The sequence below is a fragment of the Petromyzon marinus genome, chromosome 1, assembly GCF_048934315.1.
Source record: "Petromyzon marinus isolate PM22_M1 ecotype Great Lakes invasive population chromosome 1, UKy_Petmar_22M1.pri1.0, whole genome shotgun sequence".
Taxonomy (NCBI): Eukaryota; Metazoa; Chordata; class Hyperoartia; order Petromyzontiformes; family Petromyzontidae; genus Petromyzon; species Petromyzon marinus.
Genome location: NC_133667.1, coordinates 10,736,287 through 10,750,231, shown reverse-complemented (window position 1 = coordinate 10,750,231; position 13,945 = coordinate 10,736,287). Strand labels below are relative to the sequence as shown.

At 52.9% G+C, this 13,945-nt stretch overlaps 1 protein-coding gene across 8 annotated transcripts in view; it reads right to left on the bottom strand.

Annotated features, from left to right (window-relative positions):
• The window catches only part of LOC116942196 (adhesion G protein-coupled receptor L2-like), a 213,143-nt gene that overhangs the window by 121,916 nt on the left and 77,282 nt on the right, over positions 1-13,945 (bottom strand). For all 8 annotated transcript variants that reach the window (XM_032953872.2, XM_032953862.2, XM_032953909.2 and 5 more), the window contains one exon: positions 4,060-4,296. In XM_032953872.2, coding sequence (XP_032809763.2) covers positions 4,060-4,216 — 157 coding nt within the window. In that variant the 5' untranslated portion in view covers positions 4,217-4,296. The remainder of the gene's footprint in view (positions 1-4,059; positions 4,297-13,945) is intronic.

The window sequence follows — 13,945 nt, the reverse complement described above, 5'->3', positions numbered from 1 at the left end:
CGTGAAGACCTCAGAACACCGGGAATGATGCGCAAGGTTCCGCAAGCGCACGCGGAATCGCGTTTTCCCCAAATCCATGATGTGGCTCCAACCATTCCGCGGTGGAGGCAAAGATAGGGCTTGTGTCGTCACTTCTTGGGCAACACTGGTGGTGTCGGTGGAAGAGCCCTCTCCACTACAGGGCCCCCCCCCCCCCCCCTCCTCTGGAGAGGGATCGACGACTGCGGTTGCCTGATCCTGGAGGAATCCCGATGAGCTACAAAGCTCTTTTTTTTCACGGATGTCCTGCAGTCACACGGATGTCCAATCTGCACCCACCATGCCCAGGTAAAGGTGCAGCCGAGTAAATTATTATGCTCTCGCCAATGATGGCGATGACGATGAATGATTGAGATGGAGGTGTTGTCGATGGACGTATAATGGACGATAATGATATTTGTCTACATGGCAGATGATGTATGATGGAGAAGACAATGACGATGCTGGCGATGACGGATATTGACGATGACGACCACAATGCTCCGTGCACCCACCGACCAGGGATATTTTAATGCGTACCGTTCCTGGTCGCGAGCTCAACGCTGTGACCTCATAGCCTCCGCGCGTCGCGATAAACAACATCATCTCACTATCGCCCGAGATGCTGTTCCTCCTTACGATCAATCCGCGCGCGCTAATCCGATGACGCGGCGAACGGAGGCTACCAGCGATCTGACAAGGAGATAATCTGACGCAGACCTCTTGGCCGTCACAGCGTTGGCGACTAATGACGGCCTCATCCGATTATCTGCCATACAGTGGATAATCCAATAAATTGGGATGCAGACGATAAATACGTGAACTGTTGATGGAATAATCGCTGTGGGCAAACCAATTTTCAAGCCATTGGGAATCTGGTAGCGATAGAACGGAGATTGGGGGGGGGAGAGACTGCAAGCAACACTGGGAGTAATTAACAGTGGAGACGAGGCAGTGTTTGGTACACCCCATTGTTGGCATTTGAACCAGTAAGCCTGCCTCTGCCGCGAGCATTAATGGCACATTCAAAAAGTGACATCGCGATTCTCGCCGTACGTACCCTGACGTTTCATATCTCATCGTGAAATAATACTCTGCGGTCATCCCAGCAATAACAATAATGGGTCGCCGTTGTGGCGAGAGATGGTAACTTATAACTCGCCAGGTGTTACAGGAGTTGGGAGATTGCGGTGTCTCTCTCTCTCTCTCCACGTGGTCGCGTGGATTTTTCTCTGGGTCCTCGCAATTATCCCCTCCACATTTAGAATCAACGTGGCGCCGTTTGGAGCATCTGGCTGCTGCACGTGTCCACGCCGCGATGAGCCATCATTTGCCATCGCCTTTTAATTTTCGACTCAAGCCTCAAGTGAGTCTCAAGACCGCGGGGACCCATACTCTTTGGTCCTTCCGGCAAAGTGACGTGGCAGGCGTCAAAGAAAATAAACGACGGACGCTTGTGCGGCGCCCGAAACGTCGTGATTTAATTCACTTTATTTCACGTCTACGTGACTTTCCCGCAAGAACCAAAGGGTGTGAGCCTCAAGGCCCTTCTTTTTTTTCAGGAGGGTGGCTCCGACATTGCGATGTTTGGGGCCACGAACACCCGTTCACGACGCATTTCCCCCTCGCGCGAGAGGAATGCGGCAAACCCGGAGAACACTTACACGGCGCGCGAAGGGGGTAAAACGCAACGCGCTGCGCGCAGATGGAATCAGGAATCAACTGCGGCACTACTCTGTCCTGGCCACCTCGCTGCAACACCTGCGTGTATGCAATGTTGAACTCCTTTTTCGCACCGTACGTAGCCAACCACACTAATTGGAGGTGCGGAGGAAGGACAACAAACTAAGCACAAAAAAAGGCAGCTCTAAAGAAATGAGTTTCCAATCCACGCAACTTAAAAGCACATAGCTCCCAGTGGCTCCCTAAAATCGGAAGGAAGAGCGCGTTCCAGACGGCCGCAGAAGCGCATTTGGAAGCGCACAATGGTCGATGTTTAGCCAAAAGCCGCTGCGAGGATGACCACAGAGTTTGCGTGATGGTGATGCTCCATGATGGGAACAGCAAGGTATCGTGGTTCATTTGCGGCAAGCACCTCGTGTACAATGAGCGCGACTTTACACACAGGCAATGATGTGGCCGAGCAGGCTCAACTCTGCTCAGCTTCATCGTCCTCATCGTCACGCTGCAGCCAAACACCGTGGCAGGGAATCGAGCTCAGGTCGCCGGACTTGCAGGGTGGTGCGCTAACCATGGCGCCACCCACCCCTCCGCTCACACACACACACACACGGCTGCACGTGAATACAAATATATATAAATATCCCTTTGTGGCCGCTCAAAGAAGCTTCGCAGAGTTGTTTCAAGTTTGCACGCAGCCTCCGCCCGATGACAGACTACTCCACACCGCGCAAGCGACGTCACCGACGCGCGCTCGTTCGCTCACCCGCTCGTTCGCGTGCCTTGCGAGGCCATCCAGCCACAAATCGTTCCACACCAACGCGGGCACAAAGTTTTTTTATCCGCCCACTGATCTAAAAGCGTGAGTTCCACCACCCCCCGCCCCGTTGAGTAATGGACGGTGGCGATTCCGTGCTCTCCGTGCAGAGCAGAGGAGGTCGGCTGGGCTGGACTCGCTCGCCCGAGTGCTGCTCGTGGGTATCTGTTCACAAACGCGTCCCCTGGGCCTCCTCCTAGGTCGACCCGGCCTTAAAAAAAAATATTTTTTTCTTTGAAACGCCCGGCTGCGGTGGTGCCAAAAACACCGGCGGCGGGAAGACGAGCGCCCCCTCGGCTCTGCTCGAAAAAGGCTCATGCTGACACCGTGCCCCACCCCCCTCTTCCCCCACCGCCCCCACCCCCCTCTTCCCCCACCGCCCCCACCCTCGTGTCGCCGTGCCACACGAGGTAGGTGCTCGCGCAGAGCACTTGGCCCCCTGCAGTCTGTTCAGGCTATGTGGTGGGGGGGGGGTGGGGGCAGTCTTTGTATGCTTAGGTGTGATTCATTGCACAATGTGCTAACCGCAGCACCGCCACTCCCACAAACACGCACAGATTTTCTGCATATAGTGCATATAAATAAGCAAGCACACGTTAACGAAAATGTAAACTGTTTAAAGAAATGAAGCAGGACACGTCACGGCGAGTAGGGATGATGGTTGTCGGTCAAGAACAACGAACCAAATTTTGATTTAAAGCTTTCGTGATTGCAGGGATTCATATTCTTGGTTCTTTCGGTAAAGTCACCACGTAGAAGGGAAACAATAAAATAATAAAAATATAAAACAATAAAATTCTCACCGTGGCACCAAACGAAATTCTCACGACGGTGAGAATTTTATCGTTTTTTATTATTTATTATTTTATTGTTTCCCTTCTACGTGACTTTACCGAAAGAACCAAGAATATAATAAACGAACCGGCCGGCGTGCAACGTTGGACGGGCGTTGGGCCCAACGTTGAGCTCAAACCGTTGCACGCGTACTTTGGGACGGAGGGTCAGGCGAGAAAAAGGAACACGGCAGACAGGACGTGGCACCAAACGAGACGGAGCGACGAAATCAGCTCGTGCGTGTGCGGGCGACGCCAGGCGGATCGATAAATCGCACAAACCAAGAGACGTGGCTACAGGTTGTGGGGAGGGCCTATCATCTAGCAGTGGATTGATCATGACAGATGATGATGATGGTTGTGGTGGTGGGGTGCCAAGGTATGCAGGAGGTCGTGGGTTCGATCCTGACCCTGATGCCTGCCGTATATATTTGAAGTTTGCATGTCTCTCTCCCCGTGGTCGCGTGAATTTTTCTCCAGGTCCTCCGGTTTATGTCTCCCGATGATGATGACAGTATTTGGCTACTCCTATAAATTACCACGTGACGATAAGCCACTCAGTCGAGCTATAATGTGCGATCGCCCGGTCGCTTCTGACGAAGAGCTATAATATATACACATAAAAATCTCAGTGGGCGCCTTAACTGGTTAAACATTTTTTTTTTAAATAGTGAACAGTGAACAGTTTCAAAACAAGACGGAGCCTCGTACCGGTTGCGGGAGGCCAACCGCTCGCGCTGAGCAGCAGCTGCAGCAGCAGGGCCTGAAGCAGTCTCCAGCCGGCCATCGTGAACCCACGCGGGACGTCGTCAGCAGGAGACGGAGGAGTCGGGCATAGCGCGGAGTGCGTCCGCGTCACCCGAAGCATGCGACCTCTGACCCCACCCCGGCAAGGCGTTGCTGGAGACGTTGAGGCCGTTGAGGTCTCAGGACATGGTCAGTTGAACCCTGTGGTGGAGACGAGGGAGGGGTAGACAGTCCGGTCACCATTGGCGTTACAGTCGCCGTTGCCGTCGAGATCATCATCATCAGCAGCATCGCCATCATCGTCCGGTACACCACCCGCTGTGGTCCTGTCTCCGATTAGCAAGCACCCCTCGGCTAGGTACGGCGCAAAAAAAATAAGTTCAGCGTACGTGCGTACGTACGTGTATATACCTCCTCCAAAGGTCTATTGCCAGCGACCCGTGACGAAAGAATCCCTTGCAAAATCAAGTCATCAGCGGGTCACCGCGCCTTCAAGCGGTGGTGCAGACGGGCAAGAAACCAACTTGCCGCACTGCCTGCTTTTCTACAATCGGCTCGCGCGTTTCCCTCCACGCTAAGCGCCGCAACACGTGGGGCCCAAACCGTGTTGCGCGCTGCTCACTGCCAGGCGCCTCTGAGTCGTGGCCATTCGCACAGCCTGCCGTCAAGTCGCGCGTGCGTGTCGCCCCCGGGGAGGACGGAGGAATGACGGGACGAATGAACGGGACCGACCGTAAAGGAATGAATGGGGGAGGGAGGGAGGTGGGCCGAATGATGAACGAAAAGAATTAAACGAGACGCACAAAACGGGACGAACGGGGGGACGAGTGAAGGAGACGAACGGGACGGGACGAAACGGAGCTTCGGCATCGCAAAGGCGATCGGGGCCGCGCGCGGGGAGCGAGAACGCGCACGAGGCGGAACGGCGGCGCGCGTCCGGAGACTCGTCGGTAATTACGCTCGCAAATAAACACACACACACACGGCGGCGGCGGAGACGGCGGCGGGGGGATTTTGAGATTGTATCGGCGCGGGGGGAAAACACAACCACCGCGACCGCAACGGCTTCGTCATCAACAATAACAACAAACAAACCGCGCGATTTCGAGAGCGGCGACAGAGAGTGGCGGGCGCAGAACCCGAGAGCAGCGAAAGCTCAAGGCGACCCAAGTAGCTCAAGGAGGACGGGGGGTTGGGGGGGGAGGGCCCGGATTGATTGATTGCAAAGGTAGGAGTTGAATGAAGCGTTAGCTCGAGCTCATTATCATTGACTTTGCGACCCAGCCACACTGGGCATCTGTGAAAAGGAGCTTCATAGCTCATCGGATTCCTCCTGCAGTCTAAATGAAGACCCCCGATGATTCGGAGATCCCAGTGAGCATAACATGCCAATGAAAATAATACGGGAAATTAATCCCAGTCTCGCCTGTATCTCTCTTCTCTCATCTCACGACACCTCTTTTGTCGTGTCTGCATCTCTCTCATCCCAACGACGTCTCTGTTCGCTGCGTGCATCTCTCTCGTGTTGTATACATCTCTTATACAATCTCGCGACGTCTCGATCTGTTGCATACATCTCTCATTATTACACGACGTCTCTAGCTGTTGTTATACATCTCTTATATCATCTCACAAAGTACCGTATCAATTGGAACAGGGCGGCGGGTGGTGGGTAACGTATACACATAATTTCGGCTTCGAACCCCCAATGGCCCAGAACAGGCCACCGTCACCACCGCCCGTTACAATGGAGCCACTGACCACCAGCAAACCCGGTGGCAGCTATTTAAGCTTCCGTCTCAGCTTAAATAACAAGGCGCTAAACACGGTACATTTTTGCTTGTGTAGTTTTCATAAGGCACGGCAGCAGAAGGCAAATGGAAGTGTCTCCGTGACTGAAGTGGAAACCAGACTTATAACCGTAGAGGCTTTTCGTTAAGTCAACACACGCACGTTCTCTCTCGCGCGCGCGCTCACGCACACACACACAAAGACAAATATCCCCCGTATAGCCTCTTTACAGACTGTTAGGGCAAGTGCTTTTAGCGAGTAGCACCGACCAAAGTCGGCAAGGCGCACGAGGGGGCGGGTGGCCAACATCACGCGTGGCTGCGTTTGTCTCCCGAGTGGCGATGTTTACTACACACCGCACCAGGTACTCATTTCAGGCTGAGTCGACCTAGGGGTGGCCCCGGGAACCGGTTCAAATAATCGTCACTGGGTGTTGGCCGTGAGCGGGAATCGAACCCGGGTCGCCAGGTTCATAGCGCAGCGTAGCGCTAACCACTACACTACCGCTCCCCGCACAACAACAACAACAACCGCCATTCGCCACTAAGTGGCGGTGACGTCACCACGGCGCTTGTGCCAGGCTATGTGCACACACACACAGTGACACACGCGCGCTCACACACATTCACACACTCAAACACACACACGTGCTCACACACATTCACACACTCAAACACACACAGTGACACACACACACGCTTACACACATTCACACACTTACTCACACACACGCGCTCACACACATTCACACACCCACTCACACACATGCTCACACACTTACTCACACACACAGTGACACACACACACTCACACACGCGCTCACACACATTCTCACACACACACACTCTCACTCACACACAGTGACACACACACACACTTACACACACACTGACACACACGCACGCCCGCACACTCACTCACACACACAGTGACACACACACACTTACACACATTCACACACGCGCTCACACACACTCACACACCACTCACACACGCGCTCACTCACACACACAGTGACACACACTCACACACATTCACACACACACTCACACACGCTCTCACACTCACACACACAGTGACACACACACTCACACACTCTCACACACACACTCACACACACAGTGACACACACACACAGTGACACACACACACTCACACACATTCACACACACACATATTCACACACACACACAGTGACACTCACACACTCACACACACACGCACGCCCGCACACAGTGACACACACACTCACACACACTCTCACTCACACACACACTCACACACACATATTCACACACACGCAGTGACACTCACACACTCACACACACGCGCACGCCCGCACACTCACCGCGGTTTCACGGCAGCCGCGGTGATGTCAGCGAGCGACTATTCTGGTGTCGTGGGCCGACACGGCACCTGCCCGGCTGCCCTTTCCGTCTCGAGAGTCACCGTTCGTGTTATTTAAAGCAACGCATGTGACTCAAAATTTAGGCCGAGTCTACCTAGGGGAAGCCCAAACATAGCTCAGACGCAAATTTGGGCAACAGTCCCGAACCCCTCCCCGCTACTCCTCCCCCACCGCTGTTGATTCATAAACTCGGGAGCGAGATGACGGCAGAGATACTCAGTTAAAGACGCAGCGAGGTGACAGGAGAGGTGCACGTCTGAACTTCTTTCGCACCGTGCTATTCGGGAGGTGCGGCGAAAATCGGAGGAGGCGCAGTATCCGTCAACGACCCTCTGTTTCAAGGATATATACAGGTAGTCCCCGACTTACGGCGGTCAGACTTACGCAATTTTCGACTTACGACGGGGGTCGTAACGCATCTCCATCGTAAGTCGGGGACTACCTGTATTTTATTTGTGAATGAACGGCAGGCGCCGTGTCACTCATTCCAATTCTCGTTCCCGGGGGGGGGGGGGGGGCGGGGAGAGGGAATAGTTCAAAAAGGCAGATTAGATGGACGCCTTCGGTTTACTTGACTCTGAACGACGGCGCCGACAAACCAATCACTTGGGGGGCATTCGGGCCGACCTTCCGCTGCAAAGGCTACGAGCTGGACGTGTTGCAAGGCAGCGAGAGTGCGTCACAGTACGGGGGGGAGGAAGGGAGGGAGGGGGGTTGGCGACGCTGGCTCCGTGCGGCTCCTCCAAGCGAGTCGCCGCTTTTGCGAGAACGCCACGCGCCCGGGCGGGACCCCAATTCACCCTCCGAACAGCATCACCGACGGAGCTCCCGGAGTCGGGCAATGCAGGCCCCCCCCCCCGTCCGGTCACCCTTCGGGTCGCGGCGTTCTACCCCCCCACTCCCCACTCCCCCACCCCCAATTCCGCCGCTTCCCCCCGGGGGTTGACGGCACGCTGCCCGATGGTCGTGGGGACGCGGCGCGAGTCATTGGCACGACCAAGGCCCTCCTGGGGGGGCCGAATCCCACGCCCGCGCCCCCGCCCCCTACCCCGTTGCCGCCCCGAGGTGGCTATTCATCATCGGCGGGAGGGGGATTAATCCGGAGAAGCGACACGAGTCGTTAAAAATCAATTACCCCAGTTAATATTGCAGGTGTCCCGGAGCAAGGTCCGTGCTGATGCGAATTAAATGGGCAGCGTGGCAGCGTGGCGTTTTGGTGAGCGGCTCATCCCGGCGCTCAATCAAAAGCGAGAGAGAGAGAGAGAGAAACGCGGGATGAAAAGATCCGGCGGCCGGGCAGCCGTCCGACGACGAGGAGGAGGAGGAGGGACGCGTCGACCGAGAGAAGAAGAACGTCTCTCGCTCTCCATCTCTCGCGTCCGCGGGGCTTGACGTCTCACTCGATGCTTTCCCGGAACGCCCGCTGCCAGGCTCGCTTGGAGCATGGATAATTATTTGCGTAAGGCACTAACCGCTGGAGTGCAAAGCACGAGAGATGCGTTTCTCGGATTCTAAAGTGAATAGATATTTATGTTTTAAGATATTTTTTTAAAAAAAAATAATTCTGAATTTTTTTTGCTTATTTGGGAATTTGGCATCTCGTACATGACGTTATATATATTTTTCAGCGTGTTCGGTTTTCGCAAAAAAGCGACTTCGCGACAATTCTTGGCAGGAAAAACAGAGTAAGTGACGTTGTATTCCGGATGTCACTTCCATTTTTGGGAAGAATCCGTCATCAAAAAAATGTCATGATCTGGTTTCACATTTTTTTTTAAAACGGATTTTTCAGAAAAATCTGAATCACTCCCCTTGCCAATGTCACCGACACGCTGCTACTTTCACCAACGTCTGCGTACAGTACCGAGAACTACCGAGCCAAACGAAGGCTGTAGGCACCCCGAGTGAAAAATAAAACTCTAAAACTACAGCAGGGGGAGAGATAAACAAGGTGTGCCTGCATTGGCCGTCTCGGGTTTTTTTTTTGTTTCGCCTTTATTTCTATTTGTCAAGCGGCAATAGCGAGACCGGGTTCGCAATAACAGCGAATGGCATTTACATTTACGTTTTTTACGACGAAGGCAGTAAGTAACATGTCCAGGAACGCCGCCAACGGTGGCGTGACGATACCCTGCGCAGCACGCCGGACTTGCAACGCAGAGGGTGTCACCGCTTCGATACGATTCCATCTCCCGGCGTGTGAAGCAAAATCAACGGTGTGAGTTTCTCAAATACTGCCCGCCGCCTCTCCACCCCCCCCCCCTCCCCCACCCACCACCACCTCTGTAACAGCCGTGTGGCCGGCGTGGAAGAGTAGGCCAAGTACACTCCACAAGGAGGGAGGGGGGGGGGGCTCACAGCTGCCCCCCTAGCTGGTAGTCCTTTCCGCCAGCAGTGACGTGGCGAGCGAACTGCAGGGCCGATGCTGTGCCAACCTCCGCGTAAATAAAACTGCCCGGCTTTCAATCTTGATCTGAAGCTTTCGTGTGACTGCAGGGATCCATACGTAGGCCTACTTCGGCAGCTGTTTTTTGTTGTTGTTCCCCTGCTGTGGTTGTCCCACCTGACGACGATTGCCCATGTTGCGATCGAAACGTCGTGATCTATTATTATTTTTCCCCCCGACGTGACTTTACTGAAAGAACCGAAACAAAAAAAAAGACTTCAAGGATCGTAAAAAAAGGCCTCGGCGGTTGTCACGCACGCGCTGCGGCGGCGGCGGCGGTGTCTGGCGCGGTGCTGTCCACACGCTCGGCCCCGCAAAGCGGAAGGTCGGCGAGGTTCAACGACTCAAGACAATCGTGGGTGGGTGGGTGGATGGGCCGCGGGGTGGCGGGTCAATAAAACGAGGACGACTTTCGTGGGGAAGTCAACAAGTTTCTTGCTATGGAGACACTGGTCCGCTCCACCACCCCCGCCGCCCTTCCTCTCCCCCGTCACGGGAATGTGGAGTTGCCACCGTTGTCTCAGGGCAGCCGAAAGGAGTTGAACACCGTGCCAAATACTCTTTGGTTCTTTCGGTAACGGGGCGCTTGTTGTGCTGCGCCCGAAACGTCGTGATTTATTTTATTTTACACCCGCGCGACTTTACCGAAAGAACCGAAGAGTATGGATTCCTGCAGTCACGAAAGCTTCAAATCAAGACTGTGCCCAATGCTCGTTCGAAGCACAGATATACTTTGATCTGCATATTAGTAGTAATAATAATAATTATTAAAAAAAAAGGTCAAGGCGCAGCCCTGCAAGTGCCCGCTAAGTGATGCGCGGAGCAACCTCCACTAGAGGGCCATCCTAACAGAGCCGCTCTCCAGGATACGTTTGCGTATTCGCGTAAGCTGCCCAGACGACGGCGTCTTGGAGATGTTGGGAGCCACCCACATTTTACCCTACCAAACACGAAAACCTGTCCATCAACTACAGTGTATGCCCATTGACGCTGCTGCTGATGCTGTGTGGGCGGGCAGTCAATAATAAAGCACCCCTTGAGAGCGGCTCGAACGCAATGTTTGCACGGCGGGTTTTAGTTCCCTGGCACGGATAAAACCTGACCCCCGCAGGTGCAAGGGGCTCACGCAAACGGCGGCGGCCACGTGTTTCCAGGCTGCGTGGTGAGTCACGGTGAATTCTGTGGTCTGGTGTGCCCATAGGCCGCTTGACTAACCCAGCCAGCCGCCATCACCGGGTTTACAGACGCAGGAAAACTTAAACCGGGCGAGGTGTTAACTACCTCGCCCGGTATACAGGAGGTCGTGGGTTCGATCCCGACCAACTCTGACAATGCCTGTAGAGTTGGAATTTGTATGTTCTCCCCGTGGTCGTGTGGATTCTTCCCCGGGTCCTCTGGCTTGTCAAAGTATTTGGCTGCTATAAATGTCCACGTAACGATGGGCCACTTCGCTGAGCTATCATCTGTGGCCAGGTCGCTTTTAAAAAAAAGAGCGATACAGCTGCGTGGGCCTTACCTGGTAAAATACAAATGCGTTTTTAGTTTTAGTTTAAAATCAGCTCCATCATCATCGTCATCATCCCCATCAGCCACCGATCAATCCACAGCTGGACTCACTTGCAAATGCGATTTCATCCTTAGCACCCGCGTATCGATAGTTCAATTTCGAACGTGCAATTTAGAGGGACTGTGTTGTCTTTGTGCGGTCTGGGATTGTTCTTGCCGTTGTTTTGCTGCTTGGGATTGGGTGTGCTTATGAAATTAATAACGTATATACTTAATCTATTTTATATATGTTTGACTGATTTGCTTACTTCCCCTATCGGTTTTTTTCCCGCATTTTTTGCTGCTGCAACGTTCTGAGCTGCCCCTAAAGTGTTATCTTTTGAAGTCAGTTTATTTATTCTATTAAGCTTCTCCTTCTCTCCGAGCCTTTCCTTATCCTTATTCTAACAAGGCGCCCTGAGACATTCGTGGAAGGCACCCTACACATAAACGTAACCTATTATTATCCGTGAAAAGAAGAGCTTAATGGCTCATCGGATTTCTCCCGGGATAAATACAAATTCAGATTCCGGCCACGATGTGTCCTGCCCAAGGCCACTTTTATTAATGGTTGTGACGATGTCATTAACCTGCGCCTGTTCTCTAATCCACGCATTTCTATTTCTGTTTAACACGTGGTTGGGTTTCGAGACCAATATCATCCATAATATGGGTTTTTTTGGGTTAGGTCTCTCAGTGTACCTGTTTCCACGCTTCGTTGCGCACTTTTCGTTTCAATCAACTTATTCACATCGCGATTGTGCCCCTTCACATGAACAATTTAACAATTTTCCAAAAGGGAATGTATTCTCGTCAACAGCTGCCATCCTTCGCTGTGAATTATTCGTTATTTTGAAAGCGGCGTCCAAACAAAAAAACAACTCTCTGTGATTGGTCGGAATCTGTCACATGTAGTGCCCCGGTTATAAGTATCTGTGATTGGTCGGAATCTGTCACATGTAGTGTCCTGGTTTATAAGTATCTGTGATTGGTCGGAATCTGTCACATGCGGCTCATTTCAACTTAAAAGCTCAATCGCAGCGTCCTAATCGCATTTGACAAACTATAAAGCATGTCTTTTTTTTCATCCCGTTTTCAGAGTAAGATAAGATTGATTTTTTTTTAAGTGACGCAGCATTGATGTAGAAAAATTACATTTGACAGCCCAATTTGAATCCACTGCTGGGTGAATATCTCTCCCCCGCCCCCCCCCCCAATGCCAGTCACGGAGGGGGCTGTTTGCCGGTACTTGACCATGCTGGTGTCACAGTATGGGTCCGATAAAGATTGGGGTGGGAGGGCATGGGTGGGAGGGCATGGGTGGGATGGCAATGGGTGGGATGGCATGGGTGGGAGGGCAATGGGTGGGATGGCAATGGGTGGGAGGGCATGGTTGGGCCCCCCAACGTGAGCCATGCCGGTGAGCCAAGCTCAGGCCACGACGGACGCGATGCCATTCTGAACCAGGGCCCCGAATCCACGTCGCCAACACTCAGGTGGGGGTCTCAACGCGAACGACGAGACCGCCCGCGGCGCTCGCGACATCCAGAAGGGACGACGTCGTCCGGGACCCTTCGATAACACCCCTTTTGGTTATTTCGGTAAAGTCACGGAGAAAGAAATTAAATTAAATCATAATAGAATACGACGTTTCGATTGCAACACAAGCAACCATCGCCAGGTACAAATGAATGTGAAAACAAACAATAGTAAACTTGGAAATACAATGCAATGCAACACAGAGAGTCGGCCAACACAAGAGTCAACACCCCGGCCTGGTTGATTAACGTTCTTCCAAAAGATTGCTAAATTTGAGAGAGAGAGAGAGAGACAAAACATAGACACGGAGACACACAGACAGACACACAAGCAGAGAGAGACACACACACAGAGACAAAAAACCTTCGATAACAGGTTAACACGGAGGCTTTCGCGACCAATATCATCCATAGCAGGTTTTTTATGTTTTGTTAGATCGCATAAATATATAAATGTGTCGCCTGATGAAGCTGGTTGTAATTACTGGCGAAACGTCGTACTCGGATTGTAAATGTTGTGGCTTGGCTCTCCAACACACCGGTGTGCTGTACTAGTATACTACACTATACACTAGTGCTGTACTAGTGACGAATTGGCCACGTTCTGTTTACGTGACAACCCTTACTAGTTGGCTGTGTCGGGTGGTGGCGGGTCTTAGCGACACAGTTATACATTTACGCCTTTGATAACAGTTGACGAAGCAAAAATACTCGGGTAAAAACCCAAAAAAAATCAATCTGAACCGCTAAACGCATGAAGCGCAGGTAAATGAGTTACGGAACTCAATTAACCGGGCAGAAAAAAAAACACGAACGATAATAAGTAGGAAAAAAAAGATAATGAATAGCGTGGGGCGACCCCACTGAATCGCGTTCCGACGCGACCCTGGGACAGCGACTCGCCGGGGGTGGGGTGGAGGGGGGGACAAAGGGAGCCCCCCCCCTCCCCCCCCGACAGCTGCGGGGCTCCGCGCTTGGCGCTCGGATGCGACGCACCGTGAATGCAATTCCGTTCTCTCGCTCTCTCTCTCTCTCTCTGCCTCCCCCGGGTTTTTGTGCTCCTCGTCTTTGTCCCGAATGCCAAGAAAGCTTAGCCTCGCGCCGGATTGTGAGTTGCAGTGC